Source organism: Quercus suber, unplaced genomic scaffold (genome assembly GCF_002906115.3).
Source record: "Quercus suber isolate HL8 unplaced genomic scaffold, Cork oak 2.0 scaffold_757, whole genome shotgun sequence".
Taxonomy (NCBI): Eukaryota; Viridiplantae; Streptophyta; class Magnoliopsida; order Fagales; family Fagaceae; genus Quercus; species Quercus suber.
In genome coordinates, this window is record NW_027070193.1 from 87,379 (window position 1) to 114,967 (window position 27,589).

The 27,589-nt window shown below is 35.5% G+C and overlaps 2 protein-coding genes across 2 annotated transcripts; both read right to left on the bottom strand.

Moving 5' to 3' along the window:
* Positions 1-2,814: 2,814 nt before the first annotated feature.
* Positions 2,815-20,586, bottom strand: LOC111982954 (uncharacterized). Its single transcript, XM_024014572.2, has 11 exons — positions 20,012-20,586; positions 19,817-19,896; positions 19,346-19,401; positions 17,228-17,276; positions 14,561-14,707; positions 14,291-14,386; positions 13,875-13,988; positions 8,049-8,176; positions 7,459-7,694; positions 3,463-4,290; positions 2,815-3,372 (listed from the first exon to the last, which is right to left on the bottom strand). The coding sequence occupies exons 1-11, from the start codon at positions 20,460-20,462 to the stop codon at positions 3,323-3,325; spliced, it is 2,235 nt and encodes a 744-aa protein (XP_023870340.1). The 5' UTR covers positions 20,463-20,586; the 3' UTR covers positions 2,815-3,322.
* Positions 20,587-23,103: 2,517 nt separating this feature from the next.
* Positions 23,104-27,170, bottom strand: LOC111982975 (asparagine--tRNA ligase, cytoplasmic 1). Its single transcript, XM_024014595.2, has 6 exons — positions 26,585-27,170; positions 24,892-25,482; positions 24,137-24,393; positions 23,932-24,061; positions 23,760-23,818; positions 23,104-23,571 (listed from the first exon to the last, which is right to left on the bottom strand). The coding sequence occupies exons 1-6, from the start codon at positions 27,086-27,088 to the stop codon at positions 23,388-23,390; spliced, it is 1,725 nt and encodes a 574-aa protein (XP_023870363.1). The 5' UTR covers positions 27,089-27,170; the 3' UTR covers positions 23,104-23,387.
* Between the last annotated feature and the right edge of the window lie 419 nt (positions 27,171-27,589).

A 27,589-nucleotide genomic window follows, 5' to 3' on the forward strand; every position in this document is an offset into this window, starting at 1 on the left:
GAGGGAAGGTATTTCAAAAATTTACAAACCAAAATTAAAATAAGATTAGTGTGAGTTTGAAAAGTGATTTTAGCTGGCTTTTTGCTTATTTATGTACTATTTGTTGGTTTCACATTACTTTTTGTCTCAACTTTATTTTAAATAATATAACTTTTAACGTTTTTATAAGCACACCAACTTTTAGTTTTTTCTCGCATTATGCAAAGAAATTACCAGAAATAGGCAATTACCAAACAAACACTTAGGTTCATAAGAAATAGAATTTGTAATAATCAAATACTCAAATAATTCATAGCCACATAACACATTCAAATACATAGTTAAGTTGAGTGTGTTATTGTATAAACTCAAATTCTCACTTCCAAAACAACTAAATATTAACCCAAACTTGATTAATATATATTAATCCAAGCTAAAATTAAACCAAATTCATAAGAGAAAGGTCATGCTATGGGAATTAAAACACCAAAATTCATTAACCCAAAGCAAAATTACAAGAATAAAGATTCAGCTTAAAGGCGTCAAACACATTAATAAATCCACCAACAAGGAAGAAAATTGGAGAGAAAGAGAGAGAGTATTCACCTTTTTTTTTTTTTTTGGTAGGAACAACATGGAATGAATGGGAGAGAGATGCAAATAAAGTAAAAGATAATTTATAGAAAATAAGATGGGAGAATTAAAAGAGTAAAAAAAAGGGAGATGAAAAGCAGAAGAAGAGTAATAATAAGGTGAATAAGTTAGTTATAGGGAAGAAGGGGAGTTAAGAAGGGTAGAAGAAGGGTTGGAAGAATGATGGCAAGAGGAAAAGATGAGAAACCAAAATTAATTACCAACCCACCATTATTATATATTGTAAAAATAGATATTATCATTTTTTTTATATTCAATATTACAAGAAAAGAGGAAAAAGTTTTAGAAAAAATAAGTGATGTAGTTTGTGATGTGACGCAATAAGAGCTTTATGAAATTAAATACAAATGATCCATTATTATACGTATAATAGTATATATTTAACTTATAAAAAAACATTTGAGAAAAGAGAAACTATTTATAAGGTTCTAGTAAAAGCAAATTATTAACATACGCAATACATATATATACACTTTTTTAAAAAAATTGATTCAAGTTACACATTTTCTAAACCATTGAATTTAAGTAGATCCAATGGTTAAAAAAGACACTCATTAATGATCATATTTTGAGTAAAATCTCATTAATTATCCATTATTTATCACCTTCCATATCTATCTCTAAACCAAAAAAAAAGGTCTATGTTTCTCTCTCTCTCTCTCTCTCTCCTCCATAATTCACATTTTTCTCTACCCTCTCTTTCTCCTCCATCACTCAAATCCCTCAAAGATGCAGTTGAAATTTTGGAAAGCTGAGTTGAAGAAGGAAAAGTGACACGTACGAATTAAAATCTGTAAAATCTTTCCAAGTCTCAAATGGGAAAAAGGTTACATTAGATCTTATTGGGGATCACGTTTTAAACACCAGCGTCCAAGACTATGGTGTGTTAATATGTACATGATTTAGTTCCTTTTTAGTTCCTTTCCTTCAAAAAAAAAAATTACAAGATAGAAATGAAGGCAAGCTGTGAAGCTGATAACAATAACGCTGAGACAAGCGTGACATAGATTAAGTTTAATTTGAAAATAATTATTTTTAGGTGATGAAATATATTTCAGCCAACCCTTTTATAGATCCTTAAAGGCTTGAGCATAGGAAAGCATTTGGTTTTTCCTTGGTTTTGTGGGTGTTCTTGGAGTCATCTTTTGGTCTGGATTTTTTTAATTGTTTTATTATGTGGATGTTGATAAATTTTTGCTTTTGTCCGTTCCTCTTAAAAACTTTGTCTGGCCTCAAGAATGGGAAAGAAAAAATTCAATATGAGGATAGATGGGCTGGACATGCAGGATATTAGATCGTACTATTTTTGAACAAAAGAAGACATGATAATGTCCGGGCGGTGGAGGTGGAAGAGTGATGGAGGAGAGAGAGAGAGAAACATATACATTTTTTTGGGTTTAGAGATAAATATGAAATGTCATAAATAAGAGATAATAAATAAGATCTTAATCATAATATTAGCATTAATTAATATCTTTTTTGACCGTTGGATTTACTCAAATCCAATAGTTTAGAAAATGTGTAACTTTTTAGAGTTATACCAAGTGTAACTTGAACTCATCTCCTTTTTTTAATAGAATTAACACACATAATGAAGAATGTAAAAAGATTAAAAGAAAACTGCTTGCCTATGATTAACCTAAATATTAAGTAATTTTGAATTCATTTAAGTCATTCATTCACAATTTTAATATATTAATAAGATAATTGTATCACTTTTAAAATTTACATTTGTTTCTTTTCTTCTTTAAGCAGCAAATAATAATAATTCATTTCTCAAATGTTAATGATATCGTATATCACAAATTTAGTGATTCATATAAGTATGAAACTATAGCATGTGCACTCATCGTACAGAACATCAACTAATATATTATATATATGTAAAAGCTTCACCAGATACAGTTTTATAGGATGCTTTCATTTTGTCAGATTTTTTACAATCAAAATTCCATGATAATCCTATAATGGGTTATGGAGTAAGGTCTAAATAGGTTTCAAGTGCAACTTCAACCTCTGGTCCTTTTAATAGAAACTCACCGAGGATCCAAAATATGACATTGAAATTATCGTTAGAAACCAAATTTCCGTTGGCAATGAAAATGTTTTTTGTTAACTAGCAAATTTCACTTGCACCAAACATCTAAAATATATATATATATATATTTTTTAAATTATGAATTGCCGAAACAAAAGGATCATTACATTAGATGAGAATATGCTCCAGTCAACAGAAAATCTGGATTGCAAACCAAACCATTCGTAAAATGAAATAGAGAATAATCTCAAGAACAAAAACAAAAGGGTTTCTATCAGTAATCTCTGTACATGCTACACTAGTGAATTTCATGCTGCTCTGTCAGTCAATTGTTTACCAAATATTAACAACTAAGTGCAATTCTTTCACTCAATTCCTTGTTGCTACTTCTCTACTAATATATGTTTCCATAGACCATCTCCTACAAAAGTCATTTCAATCATATACCCCCAGCCCCAACTTCACCTTGATCAATGTAAAGCCACCACAAGCATCACTGGCTATTTCCCATGATGATGCCACCATAACACATAATTTTAGTGCATGCATCAATTCTACATTATCAATGATAATTATAGGCCATCAACAAGAGTCTATGATGAATGTCACAGAACCGCAGAACATTCGAAATCACTTCTTCACTTCTGAAATTCAGTAACCTAATCGTTCGTTCAATGAGGTCCGCCCATCACCTGTTTGACCTGCATGGAACATAATGATATTGTAAATATTAAAGAAAATACATATAAATTCCAATTTAATAGTAAACAAGCTAAAATCAAATAGCTTACCTTCAGGGGGCACCCATGCTTCATAATCAGAATTACTATCGAGAAATGTGGGCTTCTCAGGACCAAGCATCCTCTTAGGCTTTTTGTTATCCTTACTCAATTGCTTAACCCCTGATGTGTCTTGACTTTCATTTCTTTCCTCATCATCTGGTTCATAATACCCTCTTTTATGTTTTAACAACAGTGCCACAGCATCCTCTGCCATGAGTTCAGGTCCTGAAGACGAAGATGTCACCAGCTGAGATGCGTTGTAATCACCACCTTCAGGGTTTTTAACTGGCTTCTTCTTCCTTATAATCAAACCCGGAGCAGCACTTTCAATCCCAGACCCCGCGTTTGTCTGCGTTCCATCTCCACTAGCCAAAATATTCTTCCTGTCTTTATAGTCAACAAAATCATCAGGCTCATGCAGATCCAAAGGTGCTGCTTGTTGGGTCTCTTCTGTCAACCTGTCCTCTACAGCCCCAAGCCATTGGGGCTTTACAACAGTGTATGCAGAAGTTTTTCCCTCAGTTGTATCACTGACAATCTTGACAGCTTCTAGCTTTTTGCTTGACTCCACTATTGCATCTGTAGTTACTTCTTTCAGCATGGAGCCATTCACCTGTTTTTCAGGTCCACTGCTTTCTTTTGATGCCATAGGAGGTTGCTTCTTAATAACAGTCACAGGGGTGTCCAATTTGTTAGCCTTTTGTTCCTGTAGTTTCAGATCCCTTTTCTTAGCGGCATCTCCAGCTGGATCTGCAATCTTCAACAAGTAGCATATCCTATCCATTTCAGACTGCAGAGCTGATAATTCCTTCTCAAGTTTCTCAGACTTGTCAAGCACTGAAAAAATAAGGAATTAGCAGTAAAACAGTAAGCTGAGATGATCTCAAGCATTAACTAATTACTACAAGAAGACGCCAATAAGGAAATACCAAACATATCAACTTAACATAATAGTAGTACCAAACATATCATGTGCAATGTAATAGAATAAAAGTTGTCTTACATGCGCTTACATCATTTAGCTCAATTTTTTTTGATAGGTAAATCCATCATTTATTTCAATGCAAGTGTTACGCATCATATCTGCTTCAGCTACATGGCTCAAGCATTAAAATTATTAAGATACTTCGCTCTAGATTTTTTTAATTTTTTTGATAAGTAAATAATTTGCTCTAGATGAAACTCTATTACTAAAGTTCTAAGAATTTATGAATACTCTTCTATATAGAACTCTATTACAAAAAGTTCCAATTTTTAAAAAAAGAATTTCATTAAATTATTTTTAATATTCTACCATAATTTTTGGTTGACAATACCAAATAGCTTAAGATATATACTAGTCAAACACCATCTTTTTTTATAAGTACTAATCAAACTCCATTGTTGCGCCATGTTGATACCCTCTTCTTAGTTCTTCAATTTTTTATTTTATTTTTCACCTTTTCATGTGGCACATGATAAATACAATAAAATTAGGCTGAAATTCGCTTTACCGCCTCTAAATTCAGGGTCACTTCTAAATCGGTCCCTTACCTTTCAAAACTTACAATTTACACCCTCAACTATTACAACAGTATCAATGTACTTCTTCCTTTATAGTCAATCATATTTTCTGCACTGACCCGTCTTATCTATTTTTTTTGTCCAAAACGGCATAATTTTTGTAAGGTTTAACGGAAAGATTCTTATGGATGTTGAGAGAAAGACTATTGCTGTAATCCTTAAGGGTGTACATTGCAAATTTTCATAGTTTTGATAGGTAGATAGTGAGGGAGGGGAGGCGGGGTTCAAACTTATGAGGCATCACAAAAGATGCCATTACCACTAGGCTATCATTTGGAACCCTGCAAATTTTCTTAGTTAAGAGACCAATTTAGAAGCAACCTCAAACTTAGATGGAGTAAATAGTATTTTAATCATACTTATCCAAAAATAAAATAGTTTTTATTTTTTTATAAGTAAGAAAGATGTATATTCAAAAAGCTACTTTATGCAAAATAGTATTTTAACCATAAGATTATTAACAAAGTTTGCTCTTAAGTGAAATTTTATTGTGAAAATTTCAAGAAATATAAAATACTACTCCGATTAAAATTCTAACACCAAAGATTCTAGAAATCTAAAAGAAATTTCATTATTTATTTTTAAATATTTTTAATATCTATCATAATTTTTTGTTTTGATAAAAATAAAGTTAGCAGGATGGAAAAAATTATATTTATCTAAAGGAGGTAGAGTCACTTTAATTAAAAGCACTCTCTCAAATCTTCCTACTTATTTTCTTTCTTTATTCCCTATTCCTGCTTCTGTGGCCAACCGCATTGCTAGACTTCAGCGGGACTTTCTGTGAGGTGGCCTAGGAGATGAGCCCAAATTCCATCTGGTTGATTGGTCTACGGTGTGTACTCCGCTTTCTTCAGGTGGGTTGGGGATTAGGAACCTGTAGCTCTATTAGGGAAGTGGTTATGGAGATTTGGGCAAGAAAGGGATGCTCTATGGCATCAAGTGATAGAGGTGAAGTGTGGTTGTGATTGGGGTGATTGGTGTTCTAGCTCTTTCTTTGGTCCATATGAAGTCAGTTTGTGGAAAAATATTAGAAGGGGGTGGCACTCTTTATCTCGATTTATTTTGTATGAAATTGGAGATGGATCAAAAGTGTAGTTTTGGCTAGATCGTTGGTGTGGAACTTCTTCTCTCATAGACCGCTATCCTGAATTATATAGGATTTCCCGTAGCAAAAGGGCAAGCGTGGCGGATCTAATGAGGCACACCAATGGAGTCCTCCATTGGGAGATTCAATTTTGTAGGGAGGTGCATACTCGTGAATTGGAAGTTTTCAGAAGCTTCATCAATACCATTTATAGCACTCCTATAAGGGGGATCGAGGAGGATAAGAGATGTTGGTTGCCTTGTAAGAGTAAGGGGTTCACGGTTAGTGCATACTACCATCTTCTAGTTGGCCATAGTGAGCAGTTTTTCCCTTGGAAAAGCTTTTGGAAGCAGAAGATTCTCTCTAAAATGGCTTTCTTTGTTTGGACCGCATCCTTAGGGAAATGTCTGACAATTGACAATTTAAGGAAAAGAAAGGTTTGCATTTTGGATTGGTGTTATATGTGCAAATGTAATAGTGAAAGTGTTGACCATCTATTTCAACATTTCCCGGTTACTTTGGAGTTGTGGAATATGGTTTTTGGTTTATTCGGAGTTTGTTGGGTTATGCCAATGTCTGTTGGTGGGCTTTTTGCTTGCTGGCAAGGTCGTTTTGGTCGCCATCATAATGGAGATATATGGAAGGTCGTTCCTCATTGTTTGATGTGGTGTATTTGGAATGAGAGAAATAGTAGGTGTTTTGAAGACAATGAGCGTTCCATGCCTGATCTCAAGCTTCTACTTTTCTGAACCTTACTTCACTGGTTCTCGGTGTGGAGAAACCAACCTTTTTCTTCTATTTTGGATTTCTTGACTTTTGTTCTTTTCCATTCTTTGCCATGTGGCATATTATATGTACATAAAAAATTATTAAAATAATTTGCTCCATGTGAAACTCTATTAGAAAAGTTAATATTACTCCACTTAAATTTTAATAATTTATAATACTTTTGTCATGTGAGTCACTATAGGTAATTTAAAATTGTAAAGTTAATTTATTTTAGATGAAAATTTATTACCAAAGTTCCAAAGAGTTTTAATACTGATAGGGATGAACTTTATTACAAAAATTATACTGAATTTAACACTTCTATTTAATTTATTTTTATTTTTATTAAACTGAGTGAGCATACTTCTAGTAAATAAATATTTTACATCATTTTAATGCCTTCACTGCTGATCTATTATCGCACAGAAATGCCTGTGGACAAACATGTATACACGTGCAAGCATGCAAGCACACCACCAAAAACCATCACAACGGAATTTTCTTCCTCACTGTAAGTATTTCAAAATAAACTCAAAAAATCAAGCATATGATGCATAGAGAATTATTTTAAATTCAGAAATCCATACCTAGCTGTGATGAAAGCCCTGACATGAAAGCATCAAGTGCATCTCCAACTTCAGTTTCAGCTGCTGTTTCTGATGCCATTTTATTCTTCTCAATTGAAAGCAACTCTTTCTTGTTTTCCATTTCCTTCATTATGGCATCTCTCTTAGCAAGAAGAGTATCAGCAGTTTCAATAGACTGGTTCTCACCAGCTTTTTGACTAGGCTTCTTTGTCCGGTCATAAAATTCATCATCATCACTGACCAATGACATATAAATACATGCATTATCATTTGTATTTAAAAAATAAAACCATATAGATAATTTTTTTGGCAGTGAAAAAATTCCACTCATTAAAAACATTAATGCATAGTCATGTAAAACAGGATTAAAATTATTTCTTATAAGTAAGACAGGATTACAATTAACAAAGATAGCTGATCAAAAAGAGGAACCTGGACAATTTCAGATGAATTTCAATGTTTTGGCAAGAAAAGAAATCAACGCATGAATTTCTTTTTTTTTTTTCATAAGTGAAGAGAAATCAAAACATGATAACACTTGGTTAGTCTTGAAGATTCTGTTGAAAAATAATTTTCCATAGATAAAGTACCTTGAATATTCTTCATCATCCTCTGTTGCTCCTTTCTTCTTACCATGAGATATCTTTCCACGAGCACCTAGACTTTCTCTGATACTATCATTCAGTGTCTCTTCCAAGTTTTCAAGCTCTTCCAAAATCTACAAAATTGGTAACAAAGTTAATATGTGAGAACCATCTGCATTCTAAGAAGACTAAGAACATTTTTAGGAGTCCAATTTAAAAACAGTTTTGGTCATATAAATACATAAATTGATGGATCCCATTAAATGTTATAACTTATTTGGCAAACTGTTTTCACAAAATCACTAAGCAAAACAGTTCTTAGAGAACACCCCTTTGGGTGTTTTCTCTCATTTTTTTTGTTCTCAAATTTATAGCACACACACATATATATAATATTTTCATTCAATTCTCTCTCTCTCCCACTAAGCATCAACTTCCTTCTCTCCCCATCCAAATTAGAATCATATAAAACAGAGGTCCAAACAAAGCAATACACAACATTATGGAATTTACAAAAAAATAGTGTAACCTAGCACGGCCTCTTCCAACTTGTCTACCACCATTTCATCCCAAAGTAGCAAAATCCCTTCAGATGCTCCCACTGAACTCACATGGGACTCATCCACATCGTTAGCCCACACACTTCTCACAATCTCAAGAGACAAACTCCATCTTGGTCTCCTGTAAGCAGATAACATGTGCCTTCCCAAACTTCACCAGGTTTCTCACCCTACATCACTTTTCCTTGTTATTCAGTCTGCACATATTCTATGATAACTAACTTAAGTTACATTAAGATCGCATTAGCAAATCGTTGCATTTTCTTAGTGTGGCATTTTTTGAGCTGTCACACTTCTTTGTATCATTTTTTTTTTTTTTTTTTGATAAGTAATGAACTTCATTGAGATCAAAAGAAGCCACCCAAGTATACAGGATGTATATAAATGGGGACAATACAATCAATCATGCTGATTAGTAATTACAATGATCAATCAAATCACAAACCGAACATAAAGAATAACGTCACACAACTGGCATCTAATCCAACAAAGTTTTAATGAAAAACAGTTTAATATCAGGAAGATTTCGTTCAACATCCTCAAAGCTTCAGGCATTCCACTCCCTCCAAATATACCACATACAATAAGGAACAACTTTCCAAATCACCCTTGCCAAGAGGCTAGTAAATCTACAACTTTTTTTCAGCATGAACCAATACACTATAAACAAACAAAACACCATAGAACACAACTCCAAAGCTACAGTCCCAAACCCAAGTGCTCCTCTTATGCAGGTTATTAATAGTCAAAATCTTCCCCAAAGCTACAGCCCAAGAAAGAAAGCTACTCTATCTCTAGATAGGATTTTTTACTTCCAAATGCTCATCCAGAGGAAAGAAACCACTAGAGTGGATAAAAAAAAAATGCTTCTTTGTATCATAATTCAATGTGAAATTCATATTTTCAAATCCCTTACTCCTCTGCCAGCTTTCTTTATGCTATATTTTTTTCCCCCTTTTGCATTAACTTGAAAAAAAAAAAAGACTACTTCTTGCAAAAGACACAAAGTAAACAAAAAAGAAACAAAGGAAAACAAAAAAAATTATTTACTAAAAAGAAGAGAATTTATAAATATTGGGAGGGATTTACTAGATGTGAGACAAGGGAAGAAAACTAAAGAAGGCCCTCTCAGGGCGTCATAAAAAGAGCAAATATCAAACTCGCCATCCTTTTTCAACCTCCACTGCACTCAATCCACACTCTCAATGGAAGAACTATGAGACTATACAATGAAGAAAAGCTGTCACCAACTACAACTCCCAACTGTTATGAAGGAACTGCACATCCCAACCTCTCCTCTCACCCACCACCTGCCTAACCAACAAAGATTCCACTGAAGCCGCCCGATCTATAGCACTCTCATACAAAACTGGAAAAGCACATTTGAGTGGTTGGTCACCACACCAACAATCATTCATACCCATCAAACAAAAGTTACAAAACCCTAAAAAAGTGTTGAACTTGTTAATGCGTCTCATCACCCAATCCATAGCTTCCATTGCAATGTTTTTGTCCAATTCCCTATGTTCCTCCACTCCAAAATTTCCATGGGTGCAATCAGAATCAGATCAATTTTAACTGGTTCTTCATACACAAAGCTCCATTCTCAATCCATTTGCAACCCCTCTTCTTCCCCACTCTTCAATACCCAAGCCATCCACTGATCTACTTCCCCACTTCCTTATGTTCATCATCAAATTGTAAGATCACCTTGCATGTGTCAACCATCACTCGCATCATTCCAAGGTTATTATCTTGAATTTGAACCACAATAGGGGGCCACACACCACATGATATGCATTTTTATTGCTCTTTCCCCTGCACGTTCTCCAATTCCTAGTAATCAGAGAGTTGTGTCATCGACAATGAGCTCAATTGCATTCCCCCTTACTGGCTTCACAAGTGAGCTCTTTGCCTCCTTTATATATGCCGTGTCTCTTAAACCAGTAAATTCTATTCAATTACCAAGATCAGGTTGTGGGTCAACCGGGTTAAGCAACCCATTCATTGCCCTTTCTGCTGACCCAAAGGAACTCTCTTGTTTACCAATACGGACAGATTGTTTCAATAACCCACTAACCATTGGGCTTGAACAGAGTGAAGTGTGCTATTTACCCACTAATATAGGCCCACATGCATCTGAGCCCATTCAACAACCCCCCCCCCCCCCGCCCCAAAAAAAAAAAAATATGTGCATGCTATTAACAGCTGATTTTTTTTTTCCAACATGGAATCCACTTTACCGTCAGTTTTTTCCTCCCATTCCTGGCCCAAGAGACCCGCCTTTCGCCTCCCTCTGCATATGATCTTTAATGCTAGCCTTTGTGTGTGTCTGGGCTAATCAGCACCATGACCTTCACACTACCATTATTGCATTGTGTTGACCGCTTTTTCTGATTTTCTCCTTTTGACATGACGGCATATGAAACACTTTCTACGATGCACGGACGCGGCAAAATGGGCACTGCACCTGCGTCCAATGCAGCCCGACGCGAGTGACGCCGCTGCCAGCGCGTCAGCGCCGCGTCTGAGTTTTTTTTTTTGGAATTCGTGCCAACTCGGCTCCAATTCGCACCAACTCGGCTTCAATTCACGCCGATTCAGCCAGAATCAGGTCATTTTTCCGTATCGGATCATATCCGCCAGCAGCCGAAATCGTTTGGTTGTGAATAAAAGATAAAAGCGCTTGCATATCGTTTGGTTGTGAATAAGAAGAAGAAATTACTAAGGTGAAGATAAGTGAGACGGAGATGAAGAAAAGTTTAAAGGGTTGAAAATGAAGCATTGCAAAAATCAGAATCATGTGAAGGCCAGGGTAAACAACAGAGTGTGACTGTGTTGAGAGAGTACTGTAATTTTTTTATAACTTCTCAACTATACCATTTATGTATTATTAACTGTTGTGCTGTTGAGATAATTTACTACTAACAGGTTGGCTTTGTTGATTCGTTCATGGGCTTTGGCTTTGTTGATTGTTCATGGCTTTGGCTGTACATTTTGCTTTTAACGTGCCATAGTAAAAATACTACTAACAGGCCATAGTAACTTTTTAAAAATATTTTAATAGTAAAAATATATAGAAAATATAAATAAAAATATTTTTAATAATTTTTTAATCGCCGCACCTGAACTCTACTTTTTCAAAAATTGCCAAGTCCTGCACCCGCACCTGAATCCAGAAACGCACCTGTGCTTCATAGAACACTTTTCCTTCAATGACTTTGATCAACTGTTGAGTGTTTTATCATAGATCCTTCCTCCACTAATCACCAATTGGTGTGTATTGGTTGGGGCTAACATATTTTCTTGATGTTCTGTTCACTGATTTAAACCTGGATACCATTGCTTGGTTTATGTCCCAGTGGCAAGTTCGGGTTTGCATATTGATTTGGTTCGAGCGGTTTTCATTCCTCCAAACCGAAGCCCTTCCAACTACACATTTGTTGTCCTTGTGATGTAATTAGCAACCCCCTACATTCTCCTTTGCTGAACTCTGTAATTGCGGGAAGAGTCCACGAGTTTTTGTGCCATTGCAGCACAAAGGCTTTCCCATCCACCTCATTGATATAATGAACTCCATCAGGTTATCTGTCATTAAAAATTCCTCCAAGCTTTTCAAGAACCAACGTGCTCCCTCTCTCCAATGAAGATTGGGCAAAGAAAGTTTATTCCTCTTTCAAAGAAAGTTTATTTCTCAGCAACAATATCACTGGAGTACTGACTATTCCTTATATATATTCTAAAACTCATCACTTATAAAATAAAATAAAAAATGCTAAGACTAATCAAAATACAGAAGCACATGCATGATATATTGATTATCATCACCTGCTTTCTAAGGCTTATGCCCTGTTTCGCTTCAGATATGCTCTTTGTGTGGATTTTTTATCATGGATTTAATGCTTCTCTACTTGAAGCTTATGTACAAAAAGGCCACCTAAACACCATTTAAAAAGTCTAAAATTGGCAAATGTCTCAGGCTAGCCAGAGTATGCCTAACTTGGGGTCAGTATCCAGGTTTAACTGCAGAATCCCTTTTCTTCATCAATGATTATACTTAGATTTCAGTCTTCTCTACCCAGTGAGTCTCCACAATGGTTTTAATTGGTAAGTTACTCACCCATTGGATTCTAAACCCACAAAGTCACCCTCCACAAATTTCGACTTTCAGTATAGAATTTTTTTTTTTTTAATTTTTTTATTATTTTTTTAAAATATAAGTAAAAATAGTAGAGATAAAAATAATTTAAGTAAACTTGCAGGAGAGAATATTCCAACAAATTTATATGTCAACTCCAAAAAATATTTATCTTATTCAATTTTTTTATACGTAGATTACACATGCACCATGTGGGTCTTGAACCCACGACCTCAGCCTCTACCTAGCATTTGCAGGGAAGGAGGTGTTAGATAAGCTAGAACTCATTGGTATCTCATTCAATTTTATATGATTTGGTTGGGGATATGTGTGTGTGTTTGTGAGCGCACATGTGTTTTCCTACTTTCCTTCTCATGATTCTAGATAATATTTGTTTGTCTTGTCCCAAAATAATTTTATAATAGTTTTTCCCTGACATGATCCTAAATACCTAACATCGTTGGTAGTTGTAAGAATTCCAAGTGTTTATATTACAGTATTTGGCATTTCTTCTTCCTCTCTTATTCTTACCTAAGATAAAGAAAAATATTATTCACGGATAATTGTTTTAGCTGGCAAAGTACCATAACTCCTAACGAACTATTATCATTTTATGGTGCTCAAGAATTTTGCAAAACTTATGGTGATAAATTTCTAATAGCCAATTTTGAGACATTTTTTGTTTACTGATCATTATATGGATTTATATTAATTAATTGCTTATAGTAAAGCTTACCACAATATCACTTCTGTTTTTATGTAGCTTTATTTTTTTTATATTACTCACTATGTGCTAACTTTTTGAGCTTTATGATTTTTATATAACTATATGATTTTCTAGCTGTAAAAGTTCTTAATGCTTATGCCTGACCTTAGAAGAATTCAGATGCATTTCCTTTTCTTTTTCTTATTTTTCAGTAAGTTTCAGCCCCAAGGGGAAAGAGAAGAGAAGATTTGAACTAGTGACTTCCACTTCATGTGGCATGATTCCCAGCTTATTGTTCTACTTGGAGTTAATTAAGATGCATTGTCTTATACCTTTGCCTTTGAAAACTATGTTCACAACAACCATGTAGGCATGCAGCCTATCACTGAAAAAGACTAAACCACACTCCTATAACTGTAGAGATTTACCTGTGTCATTCTTTGCTCATTCCTAGCAATCTGAGTCTGTTGCCCTTGAGTCAAACCACCCTGAGAAATGTCTTTAGCACGAATAGCTTCTATTTCCTTTTTCATGTGAGCAATCTGTAACCAGGGAAGTGGGTGTATATAAATACAAAGGGCATAAGAAATAGACTTTAAACAGTTAAATAAGAAAAATCACTAATGTAAGTATGAAAACTTGACGAAAGATACAACCCCAAATTGCCAGTAAATCGTTATAATAGGGTAAATCTAGATCAAAAGCTATTTGATCATTCTAACTGACAGGGAGATCAAGAGTTTAAGCAACCTTCAAATAATTTCCTCTATGTACAAAACAAAGACACTACCAATATTGAAGATACATTCCCTTGTTGGAAAGTTATAATAACCAAGACACTTGCCTTTTCAGTTCTTTTCAATATTTTATCACGAGTTTTTTCCTGTTTCTCCGTAAGCTGTCCTTTGTACGTTTGCCAAGTAACTTCATCAGCATCATCCTGAAAATTTACAAAAATGTGTCAGCGAGTGTGGAAGACATATAACTAATTTCTCATAAAAGAATATGGATTCTCCATTCTGAAAGAAATTGTATTATATAAGGAAGTATTCAAGAAAAGAATATATATCCAAGTCACATCCTGCCAAAGAAGTGATTACAAATCCCCACAAACCTCTTCTTCTTCAATTGCATCCTCTCCCATACCCCATGAAACACCATCAGCAAGAGATGCTTCCCGTCTTGCTCGTTGAAGTGAAGCTTCACGATCTAGCATACCTTCCCGGATCTTTGCATCTCTAATAATCTTCACATCAGCCTCCTGGGGGAAGAAAATTCAGACAAAAGAGAGATGCAAATGCAACAACAGTAAGATAAAATCAAATAGAAGTGTCAACAAAATGTGTAGACTGTAGAATGTCATCAAGAAGCTAAACCAAAGATGGTAAAGGCTAAGCTAAAAGCACATAAAAATATTCCTTACATTGGAACATTATCACACAATCATTTAATCAAGTAATTGATGCTAAGGTCCCATTACAAGTGGATGACTGCTTTGGGCTGCAGGGTAACATTCCTTCAACCTCATCTCCTTTTTGCGGATGACACTCTCATTTTTTGTGATGCTGATCTAGATCAGATTTTGATTCTTCGTATGATTCTTATTTGGTTTGAGGCGGTGTCGGGGCTTAAGATTAATCTGGGCAAGTCCGAATTGGTTCCGGTTGGAGTAGTGCCTATTATTGATTTGTTGCTAAATGTCCTTAGCTGCAAACTGGGCTCTCTGCCATTGAAATATCTGGGTCTTCCTTTGGGTGCTAAATTCTAGGATAAGACTATCTGGAATCCGATTCTAGAGAAAATGGAAAGGAAATTGGCGGGTTGGAAACACTTGTATCTATCCAAGGGTGGTAGAGTCACTCTTATCAAAAGCACCCTTTCTAATTTACCCACTTACTTCCTTTCTCTTTTTCCTATACCTGCTAGTGTGGCTTACCGTATTGAGAAGCTTCAGCGGAATTTTTTATGGGGTGGTTTGGGTGATGAACCTAAATTGCATTTGGTTAAATGGGCTACTGTATGCACTCCTATTTCTTCAGGTGGTTTAGGCATAAGGAAGATAAGACTTTTCAATATAGCTCTTCTTGGGAAGTGGTTTTGGAGATTTGGGTCTGAGAAGGATGCCCTTTGGAGGCAAGTGATAGAGTTGAAGTACAGATGTCTTTGGGGGGTTGGTGCACCAGACCTGTTAAGGGTCCCTTCGGAGTTGGGTTATGGAAGTGTATCAGTCAGGGTTGGCCTTCTTTCTCTCGCCATATTCTGTATGATATTGGTGATGGGTCTAGGGTGAAGTTTTGGCTTGACCATTGGTGTGGAGAGCATCCTCTTGCTGTTAGCTACCCTGGCCTATTCAGATTTTGCAGGAATAAGGAGGCTAGTGTGGCTGAGCTCATGAAATCCCCCAATGGTGTCCTTTTTTGGGATGTGAGTTTCTTTAGGGGTGTGCATGTTCGAGAATTAGAGGCTTTATCAAGCTTCATGGAAACCATTTATGGTTCTTCTATTAGGGGTTTGTTGGGGACAAGATGTGTTGGATTCCTAACAAAGCTAAGGGGTTCTTGGTGAAAGACTACTATAGAATTCTTGCTGGTCCTACTATCTTCGGTTTCTCTTGGAGAAGTATTTGGAAGCAGAAGATTCCCTCTAGAGTAGCTTTCTTTGTTTGGTCTGCTGCCTTAAGGAAATGCTTGACGATTGATAATTTGCGAAAAAGGAAGGTGTGGATTTTGGATTGGTGCTACATGTGCAAGAGTAATGCTGAATCGGTTGACCATCTTGCCCCGTTGCTATGGATCTCTGGTCTATGGTTTTGGGTTTATTTGGAGTATCTTGGGTTATGCCCCTTACTGTTTTGGGGCTGTTAGGGTGCTGGCAAGGCAGCTTTGGTCGTCATCGAAATGGTTATATATGGTCCATCATTCCTCATGGCTTAATGTGGTGTCTTTGGAGGGAGAGGAATAGTCGTTGTTTCGAAGATTCTGAGAGATCTATTCCAGACCTTAAGCTTTTCTTTTTTAGAACTTTGTTGGATTGGTTGTTTGCTTTGCAAAACAAATCTTTCCCTTCTCTGTTTGTTTTCCTAGATTCTTGCAATTTTTGTGTTTGATCTGTTTGGCTCCTTGTTCACTCCCTGTGTACTAGGGTCTTTCCCTTTTGATATCAATATATCTTATTACTTATCAAAAAGAAAAAACATTCCTTCAACCTCTTTTCTAGAGTTTCTTCTTTTTTTTTTTTGATAAGTAACGTAAGAATATTATTAAAACTTTCCTAGAGTTACTTGGCAAACGTACCATTAACTCTAAATAAAAATAAAAATAAACCTAATCAAATAGTAAGACCTAAGATAAAATATAATTGACCAATAGAAATACAATTGGCTCCAATAAGAATTTTTTTGTTTTTGATTGATAATCAGAAAACTATTATTAATGAAAAAATAAGGAAGAGTACAAGTTTAAATAAAATAAATATTTCCTTGTGCATCCCGAATCAATTAGCTTGTTATTCTTGTTCTTCTAGATGGAAATTCCAAAACTCTTCTTTCTCTAAAATTATTTGCTCTAATATGCAATTGTATATGATTTTCTGACCACATAAGATTTCATATAATCCTTCTCTTAGATGTTTATGTAGAATTCATTAATGTAAAATAAATAGAAAATCTACTATCACTAATATAGGCAATATAAAATGAATATATGTGATTCATTATGTCCAACCATATGAATTCCAAAATAATGACACTGAAAATTTTAAAACAGTGCTATTGAAGTCTTACCGGTGGCATCAATTCAGATGGTCCTTGGAAAATGTACAAGCGAGATGAACTGTGAAATAACAAACAAAAGCAATAATAAGATTCATATTCAAAGAGTAAATGTAGAAGCTAAAAATGATAAATGTTAGGTACGCAGCATATGGAGATAATTAAAAAGGAAGTTGGGTTGCTGATTGAGTAGTAGAGTTTGTTTGAATTTGAGTTTCTTAGTTCTTATCCCGTCCTGATGGTTAGCAATAGTTTCAGTTAGTTCCACTTTGTATGCAGATGAACATTAAGTTAACATTAATGATTACTCTTATTTGTATAAAGCTGGAAGTGAATGAATAAACTAGCATCTTTGAGTTTTCAAGTTGCACTATGTGCTAGAGGTCATGGGCTCCCTTGAAGAAGCTCAGAAAACTTCTGTTTTTCCCGCAGAACTAATTCAATTCACCAAGGTAGGGAAGGGAAATCCTTTGTAGGTTCCAACAAACATCAATAATTAACAACTTTGTCCTTCTCATTTATAAAAACATAATACATCCCCCCCCCCCCTTTTTTTAAATAAAAAGAAGTATTAACCCTCCACCTCACACCATTGCATCTAAGACATTGTACCATTGAGCTATAATAATTAGTAAGTATCCAAAAGGAGGAAAGCAGCAAAGATGAAGAAATATGGTACAACAGACTGCCAGCATTATAATCAACAAAGTAACTACAGAATAAGGGCAAAATGTGAAAAGACCTCCTAGGTTTGGGGCAGTTGCAAACTAACCCCTTGTACTATCAATTTTGTATTGATGACTCCTGAGGTTTAAGAAATTTCCAAATTGACCTCTCAATCTCAATTCTGTTGACTATAGTTGACAGAAAATGTTCAAGTACCGTGCATGTATTATTGTTAAAATGATTTTTTATAGTAAAGTGATCACATGCACACCAAGTGACCATTTTCTACAAGTTATAGTTAACAGAATTAAGATGGAGGGTCAATTTGGAAAAATTGTAAACCTCAAGGGTAAGTGATACAAAATTGATAAGCACAAGGAGTCAGTTTGCAATTGCAACTGACACAAACCCCACGGCCCAAGGGGTCTTTTTTCATTTTGGCCATAAAATAACTAGTACTAAAATCCAAGTTCCAATTTGGAACTTCTTCTGACAATATAGAGTACCCTCATAAAATATTTTGAGCCATCGAGCTGCTTCACAACTTCCCTATGGCAACTTTAAGAATTGAGCATATGAATTTGTGATTGAACATGACATAATAACATACGGTTAAGGAAGGTCTACATCAGAACTTTTTAGCTTCCTTTCATTTTTTTTTTTTTTTTAGTAAGATGTTAGAATTGCTAGATATGCCAAACATGTGAAAAATACACTACTTATAGCCCTTTTCTACTTTATGAATTCATTCCATATTTCCTCAATCTTGTCACTACTTCATTTATTTGATGGGAGCAAGACTTCCCCAATGCCAACATAACGTATTTAACAGAATTTATCCTCTAACAAATTGTAAATAAAGAAAAGTATCTCTTTTCTTTCACTTGAGTGAGGAACAGACAACAGTTCATGATGATAACAGGAATAAATATAAAAACATTTTCTACAACTATTGATAGCATACATATCTATACTTCTTTTATGAAGAACCAATAATCAAAAGTTCATATAAAATCTTTGTGGAAAATGGGTAACTGAACAATCATAACTTTGGTGTATTAGCCAAGTCAAACAGAATAAAAGATAATATTATGTTGGTAAAATCAAATCCTTATGATTTATTAATCTCACAAATGAGTTAGACCACATGAACTCATCAAAAAGATAGTTGAAGATTTAGCTCGGGTATAAGGCTAACCTTTTGGGCCTAATAGCATTCATAGACAATGCATGATACATTAACAACAAAGCTTTAGTCCCAAATTTTTTGGGGTTGGTTATGGATCCTCAACAAATTAGTCAGGATCGGCCACATGTACCATACAATGCATGTTATATAATCTAAAAGAATCTATTACTTATTGGTATGGCCATAAACCAACTGGAACTGGATCACAACGTATTGACATAGAAAAAGAATAAACAGATATTAAGCAAGTCAAAACTCAAGGAAAAGATACTCACAGACCAAACCGAATAACATCACCAACACGTAAGTCCATATAAACCCTTTTCTTAACCTGATTAAATGGCGAAAAAGGAAGATTGATTAAGTAAAGATATGACCAATCAGCAATTATAACATAACAAAATCAGAAACGATTTATATATAAAGCCATCAGCAAAAAGAGATAATACAAGTCCGCGAGTGTTTTTGTATCAACAAATTAACATATTCTTGAGGGCAACACTTAGATACAGTTCCTTAAATTCAAACACATGGTTGCATGGATCAATGAAACACTAACAATGTTATGTTTTCGAAAGAAAATTAAATTCAATGCTACCATATGTGTGAATTTAATCACAGAACCTAATGTACTGCACTTAAGGAACTGTATCTAAGTTATACCCTATTCTCCGAGCATATATTATGTGTTCCACATATAATTTGGGACTATTTCATACAGAAAATTAAATTTTTTGATAAGTTACCTGAGACTTGTTAATGGAAGTACCATGAGTGCTACCTAGATCATAAAGATAGGCATCACCATTTCTTTTGAACTGGATAACTGACCAAAAAGAAAAACCCAATTCCATTACCATTAGATAATTATTATGCCAAACTATCAAGAATGGTCAAATTTGAATTTGAACAATGAGCAGAGATTTGGAAATGTAGTATACCTGCATGAAACCTGGACACAGTGGGGTGGTCAAGCACAAAATCGCAGAGATCGACGCGTCCAAACATGTAAGCCCCTTTGTCATTGACTTGAAATTGGTCGATGATAGAACCGTCTTTGAGAACCTCAAGGTAGAATCGGTGGCACGGAGCTGCGCTCCACGGAGGAATCGTGTACGGAACCGCCGCAGCAGCAACTTTCTCAGATTGAGACTGAGATTGAGATGCCTCTGCCTCCACCTCCGCCTCCGCCTCCTCCGACGACGACGGTGTTTCGGTTGTGGTGGTGGTGGTGGAGCTCTCGGTGGCCTCGGGTAAGGTATCGGAGTTGTTTGGTTCGGGGTTTTCGGGAGGTGGGGCCATGGGGGGCTTCATTGCTGTTGGATTGGAAGAGGTTTGGTCTGTGTCTAGGGTTAGGGTTTTGGGAGGTGGAGGACCCATGCCCATCGACATTGTTGGAGTAGCACTAGAACTTCGTACCACAGTGAGAGAGAAAAAGAGAAAGGCAAACGACGACGATTTTTTCTTTAAAATCCTAATTGGGATTTGGGGAGTGTCGAATGACGGCGTTGAACTCTGATGAAAAACGACCGGTCGTCTTCTTACTCTTGTAAGCTTAAACTACAAGCTACTCACTCGTGGTTTGTCAGATGTAATCGGCCATATTCTGCAAACACAGCTTTTTTTTTTTCTTTTTTTTTTTTAGGACACCAATTGGTAGAAGAAAAAAAATCAAGCTTCTTGTATCTAATAATATCTTTTTTTATTTATCAATTGATGAGTCCTAAAGGATCAGTGGGCTGAAAAATCTTCGGATGCACTTGATCTTGAAGAATGAGTCCTGGAAAACCAAAGAAAATCAGAGAAGACCGGGTGGAGTTGGCCTTTAATTCTCCGATGATAAAGTTAGTAGATTGAAGGAGAAAGAAGAGCCCTCAAAGACTTAACTTTTATCTAGAATTCCAAAAAAGAGGAAAAGTCTCCTTACCTCTGCGTAGAAGGGTCTTTATATAGTGTTAGAAATCAGTTATTTCTCCCAATCGTCGTAGAGTTTGGAAGATTCAGAGGGTAACTTCCTTAACTGTCATAAGAGTCATCTCATCGGGACTTGTGTTGAGATTCAATCAATGTGACTCTTGGTTGAAAGTGTTAAGTGTAAGCCTTGGTGAGCCTCACCCGTCCATCATTAATGAAGGACGAGGTTCATTGCTCACTCGTCCTTCATTGGACGAGCGAATGGAGAATGAAAGAGGACGGTTATGGAAGGACGAGTGTACCAACCATTCGTTCTCCGCTCTGTACATTGATATGAACGACCACATGGACGAGTAATTGACTTGGGATGGACGAGTAATTGACTTGGTGCTTTTCTTGCACCATCATCAATAATTACTCACTATATAAGTAATTTGTAACAAAGTTTGTATTTTTAGCATTTTACTAGGTAGAAATGTAGAATTTTTTTTTTTAAAAGCAAATGGTAGAAATGTAGAATTGTGTTGTGTTATTATGCCTTATTTTATCTGTACCAAGGGAGGTGGACAAGTCAAGGGAGAAAAGGAGGTCATGTTCATACATTAAATCCCTTGTTGTTAAATAAAATTAAGCCCCATCTAAATAGAAAACTTTGTAATACTTAACCCTTCGTAATCTGTTTTATCATTAAATATCGAAATTTAGTATTGAAGGGTTAATTTATCCCTCTACCGTATGTTTTTTTTTTTTTAATACAAAATAGAAATTCTCTCACACCTCACAATCACTTATACTTGTAGAACGACCATCACACCAAAGATGAGCGGTGATTTTTTATTAAATTTTGTTATACTTAACCCAAAAACAAACTAGGGACATTGAAACAGGAAGAGAGAGAAATATTTATAATTATTGTTATAGGACTATATTTTAAAATTGGATCAATCAATTTTTTTAAGTTCTTGATAAGACAAATTGTCATACATTGTCTCATGAATTAGGATGGAAAGACAATAACGAATTATTAATATCTTTGATTAATTATCTTTTGGGAGAGTTTATTTCCATTGACTCAGTGGGTTTTAAAAAAAAAAAAATTGTGCAAAAGTACAACTAGACCTTAGAAAAAATTGTGCATAAGCTAATAATTATTTGTCTTTCCATCCTCATTCATAAGACAATGTATGACAATTTGTCTTATCAAGAAGCTATTAAACTGAATAACCTGGGGGAAAAAACCTATGTCATTATGGTTGATTTGTTTATGCTTGGAAGAAAAAAAAAACAATAACAAAGCTGAAGAAATTATTGCTTGTGTGCGCACCAGTGAAGAACTCAAATCCTTCGCGGGACTCCATAGCCTTTTGTCTTTCTCAATTCTCTTTACCTCATTGGCATCCCTCGTTGGACTACACTTTCAAGTCTTGGGCAACTCCCCACTCAAAAGACACTTCACAATTATCTTGCTTTTTCTCATGGCTACAGTCTTCTATAGCATTTGCCTATATGAAGTTGAATTTACAACCTCACAACGAAGTGTACCTTCCCCACATTCAAGTGCATTTGTCTGATTTCTGGAATTATTGCTTGTGTGCTAATTGTTGCAATACTCATCTCTCTTATTGTTGTTCAAAATTAATTTATGCACAATCCTCATTGTAGAAATATTGCATCTTTTGGTACCAAAAAATTTACAAGTATTTACATCTAATAGCTAATGAAGTATACAATGCAGTAGAGGCTAGTTCCAACAAATTTCATCTATTTTATCACATACAAGATTGGTTCCATCAAATATTCCAATCAATTATTCTAACAGCTTCTCATGTATTTTCTTTGACTTGTGGCTCAATGGAGCAAGATGTAGAAACTCAGATGGCAGATAATAAGTATAAGTGATCTGCATTTGTTCACGAATCATGATAAATTGAAACAACCTCGTAGGAAGTTAAATAAGTACAACTCGTGCACATCTGTTCTTTGCCCTTTGAAATGTGAATTTATTTTCACTTCATTGAAAGTAAGGTTAATTATAATAGCATTGGCGTAAGTTTTTGTACCCACTAAGATTCCAAAGATCCCAACACAACTAGTTAGATAATAAGATTTGCAAATGCAATTTTCAACACAGGAAAGCGCAAGGCTGCATGAATTAAATGCCACAATTATCTCATTTTGACAAACTCTCTCATAGATGAGTAACATGGAAAACACCAAAATGATCTCACGGGTGAGTAATGGAAGTACAGGCTCTGACAAGAGATATAATAATTTCACTACTATAATTTAGTCACTTTGGTTTGCATTCAATCAGCCATAACGATAACCTCAGAATCACAAGGAAAATAGCTTACATTGAATTCTACAAGCAAAATTACTAAGATTAATAAGCAATGGTATAACTCAAAGGTCTGCTTTCCCAGGATATCTAGGGAAAGGAATAACGTCTCTGATATTCTCAATGCCAGTGGCAAAAAGAAGCATGCGTTCAAAACCAAGACCAAAACCACTATGTTTTACTGTTCCATAACGCCGCAGGTCAAGGTACCACTCATATGGCTCAAGAGGCAACCCCATCTCTTGTATTCTGCAAGAAAAGAAAGCATCCCAACAAAATTGCTTAAATAATTCAAGGAAAAATGATTTCTATGGAGCGAAGTCTAATTGAGGAAAATAAATGTCAAATCTTTAGGAAAATAACTAGTGGAAAATTTTAGCATCATTTGGATATTCACACCCCAAAAAGTGACCAATCAAGCATAAACATTCCCATACCTCTGCTGAATAACCTCGTAACGCTCCTCCCTTTGGCTTCCTCCAATTAACTCACCCACCTGGAATTTAAGACATATATCAATTTGTTCACATGCAAAGATGCGGCAAAAATTAAAACCAGAATTAAGTACATCGAAACCAAACAACAAACAAGTAGAATAAGACAATGTACCTTTGGTACAAGGACATCCATAGCAGCAACTGTCTTACAGTCATCATTCACCTTCATGTAGAATGCCTTGATATCTTTTGGGTAATTATAGACAATGACAGGCTTCTGAAATTTTACCTCTGTCAAGTATCTGCAAAATTAGAAAACCCAGGAGATCAGCAACTGCTATTGAAGCAGAAGGAACCCATAAAAGACAGTCACAGACCTTTCATGTTCAGATGCTAAATCAATCCCCCATTTAACACTATTATCAAACTTCTGGCCATTTTTCACAGCCTCCTCTAGAAGTTCAACAGCTTCTGTATATGAAATCCGCTCAAAAGGGGTGGAAGATACCATTCTTAGGCGCTCAATGCAAGTTTTATCAAACTTATCAGCCATAAACTCCATATCATCAAGGCAGTTATCAAGTAACCACTGACACAGAAATCTCACATATGCCTCTGCACAGTTCATATCATCCTACAAAAACAGACACTTTAATTTTACACCTGTGTATTATATTTCACACTACATGTATATATGTGCACCACAAACAGATAAAACATCAACAATCAACCTTTTTTTACCCAACAATTGACATTTCAACCAATATTTCCTTGTATTTCTTAACAGCCTATTGCATAACAGCTTGCATTGCAATCCCAACACATAACAATTGCTGATGAAATAGTGCAGATGGATGAGCAAAGTGGTGTAGAATGAATTCATTGGAACAAAACCCTATTATCTTGAAATTACATTGTTCCTTGGACAAAGCCATGTCAAGGTTGATGTATTTAACAACAATTAATTTATTAAATTATGATAATGGAGTTGCCCACACCAGGATTTTCCACACATACAAACACCTATGCACATACTCATTAGAAGCATTCAATAGAACTTCAATAGCCTATAGATCAGCCTTCTCAAACACCATAAATATCAATGAGCATACAAGATATAGGTTTCACATACCTTAAGCTCTGCAAATGCTATTTCAGGTTCCACCATCCAGAACTCAGCTAAATGCCTGGAAGTGTGAGAGTTTTCAGCTCTAAAAGTTGGTCCAAACGTATAGACACTACTAAGAGCACATGCATAAGATTCAACTTGTAATTGGCCAGAGACAGTCAAAAATGCTTGACGGGCAAAGAAATCATGGGTATAGTCAATCTTCCCATCCTTTATGGGTAAACCAGGTTTAAGCTTTGATCTCTCCTCCAGCTTTGCCAGATTCTCTTTTGCTATTTTTAGTTCAGACACAGAAGCAAGAATTTCATCCTTTTTTGCTTTGGCAGATTTCAGTTGAGCAACAATATCTCCTTTCTCCTTGACAACAAGCTGAGCAGCTTCTATATCCGCTGCTGATGGAGGAGGATTCCTAATCAAGTCCTTCTCCAACCTATCAGCTTCACTAATCAGAGTTGTAACTTGAAACATTTCACCAGCACCCTCACAATCACTAGTGGTGATAATTGGAGTGTGAACGTAAAGGAAGCCATGCTTCTGGAAGAATGTATGTGTTGCATATGCAAGGGCATTGCGGATTCTAGCAACTGCTGATATCTGTAACCACAAAGAATTATATTTAGATAACCACGAGAGGGTAAGAAAGATACACATCAGAACTCAATCAGCAAGAAATCATATTGCCACAACACACATGTCATCCTTAAGTGGTAGTCAATAAGAAATCAATTTACATCAGAATTCCATCATCGTCAAAATCCAAGATCTAGTTCTCTTAACTTGGATCTGGTAGTAAACACAAAAATGAGCATTAAACAGCCATTCTACTGGTTGTACTACAACATCCTGACTGTCTCTTGATGCACATGTTCAACTAATTGATCCCTCCCGCCATTTAGCAGATAAGGAATGAGTGGAAGAGATAAGCAAGCCATTTAAGTCCCACAAAAGCTCCTTATAAATATTTTTTTATAGGACCTTATAAATAAATTTCACTTGTGTATTAAGTAAAAATGCAGCCTTCAAAATTATAAAATTTATATAAAAATAATAATAATAATCAGTCTCCCTTCTATAAGCAATGAACACTGTAAATTTAACATCAAACCGCCAGCAACATTATGTCTGCCAAAATTGCAGAAAGGCCTTATGCGTTTTTAGAATTAGATTAAATCCAAAACACGACATTCAGAACTCTAGCTGGCCTTAAATTAAGAAAATAAAAATCAAAAAACAAATGAGAATTCCCAAATGTTGATCCAAAAAATTTATAATTCGGACCCAAATGTAACTTTATTTGACGATGCATTATAATCATCCTTGATTTTTTTTTTCTTTCTTTCTTTCTTCAATGAGCTTTATTTCTAATCAAAATATTCAAAATTGGGGACAACAATTTCTTCAAGGTCCTTTCTGTCTTGCTGTAAATAACTTTAGGCAATCATCACAAATCAGACCCAACTAACATTTTGCACCTAAAATTTAAAAGTGAATCAAAATCACATGCATAACAAATACCCATTTCAGAAATAAGCATACACAATTGGAATATATTGCTTTTCTTTTATATATAAAAAGTTTCCAACTTTTTCACACCGTTCCAATTCTAACTGCAAAATTTCACTACCAATCCAAAGCCCAATAACATGCTCACTATTCAAAACTCAAACGTAATGAGCAAATAACGAAAAGGATTTACCGTGTTGGTTCTGGAGCGAAGGTGAACGTAATCCCTGAGAAGCTCGAGCTTGAGCCTGGCCTTAGGCAATGGGTACTTGGCCGGGTCAACTTGACCCACATGGATCACCTTCTCGACCCGAAGCTCCACTTTCTGCCTGGTCCCAGCCGGAGGAAGTTTCAGAACGCCGTCAACGGCGACGCATGTGCCGGTTGGCACGAGCGGGCTAAGATCCGCTACAGCAGCGTCCACGATGACCTGTAGATTCCCGGGACCCGACCCGTCGTTCAGCTCCAAGAACGCGAAGGCGTCCTTGTCCGCCTTACGACCCGTCTTGACCCATCCTCCGACCCGGACCCGCTGCCCCGCGAGCCCCGCGCCGCCGTCGGGTCTGGCAATGATGGATCGGATCGGGACTCGGTCCGAGAACTCGGCCTTCAGAGATTCTACGGGGGTCGATGATGCGACGTCGTTTAGCGTTGCGGCGGCGAGTTGGGTCGGTAGTGCTGTCGAGTCCTCTGCCATTGTTTGTTTGAATCTGTGGCGTTTGGCGGAGAGAGAAGAGAGTGTGGTTTTAGATTAGTTTTGCTGATAAAACCCTAACCCCCATTTTTTTTTATATATCATGTGGAGAAATAATCAGCTGCTACAAGTTCTATCGTAGTCTCTCATTGTTCAAACACTTTTTTTCACCCCTTCAAATAGTAAAGTTTATATTTATATCCTTGTAATAAAAATGGTTTTTTTTTTAACAATCATTACAGAGAAGAGGAAAATAGATTTTAAAATAAATGCACACCATAACTCTATTTAAAAGCTATAATTGGTTATGAGTTATGAGCAGTGAAAAATAAAAGTAATATCAAGGTAGAATTTGTTTTTTTTTTTTTTTTTTTTTATAATAGTATACAATATCATACTCTCAAAAAAATTATGGAGTAAATGTGCATTGTAAAGTTGTTTTGTCAAATCATTTGGCACTATTTTAGTTTAGTTTAAAATGTTAATAATGTAATAACAAAATTT

Excerpts from the sequence above, each read along its gene's own strand:
- LOC111982954 (XM_024014572.2), bottom strand. The coding sequence starts at position 20,462 with ATGTCGATGGGCATGGGTCCTCCACCTCCCAAAACCCTAACCCTAGAC. Across the intron at positions 13,989-14,290 it reads TATTGAAAAGAACTGAAAAG|ATTGCTCACATGAAAAAGGA; the intron begins GCAAGTGTCTTG and ends CCCTGGTTACAG. Across the intron at positions 3,373-3,462 it reads AGCATGGGTGCCCCCTGAAG|GTCAAACAGGTGATGGGCGG; the intron begins GTAAGCTATTTG and ends TGTTCCATGCAG.
- LOC111982975 (XM_024014595.2), bottom strand. The coding sequence starts at position 27,088 with ATGGCAGAGGACTCGACAGCACTACCGACCCAACTCGCCGCCGCAACG. Across the intron at positions 25,483-26,584 it reads TTCGCTCCAGAACCAACACG|ATATCAGCAGTTGCTAGAAT; the intron begins GTAAATCCTTTT and ends TTGTGGTTACAG. Across the intron at positions 24,062-24,136 it reads TTAGCATCTGAACATGAAAG|ATACTTGACAGAGGTAAAAT; the intron begins GTCTGTGACTGT and ends CTAATTTTGCAG.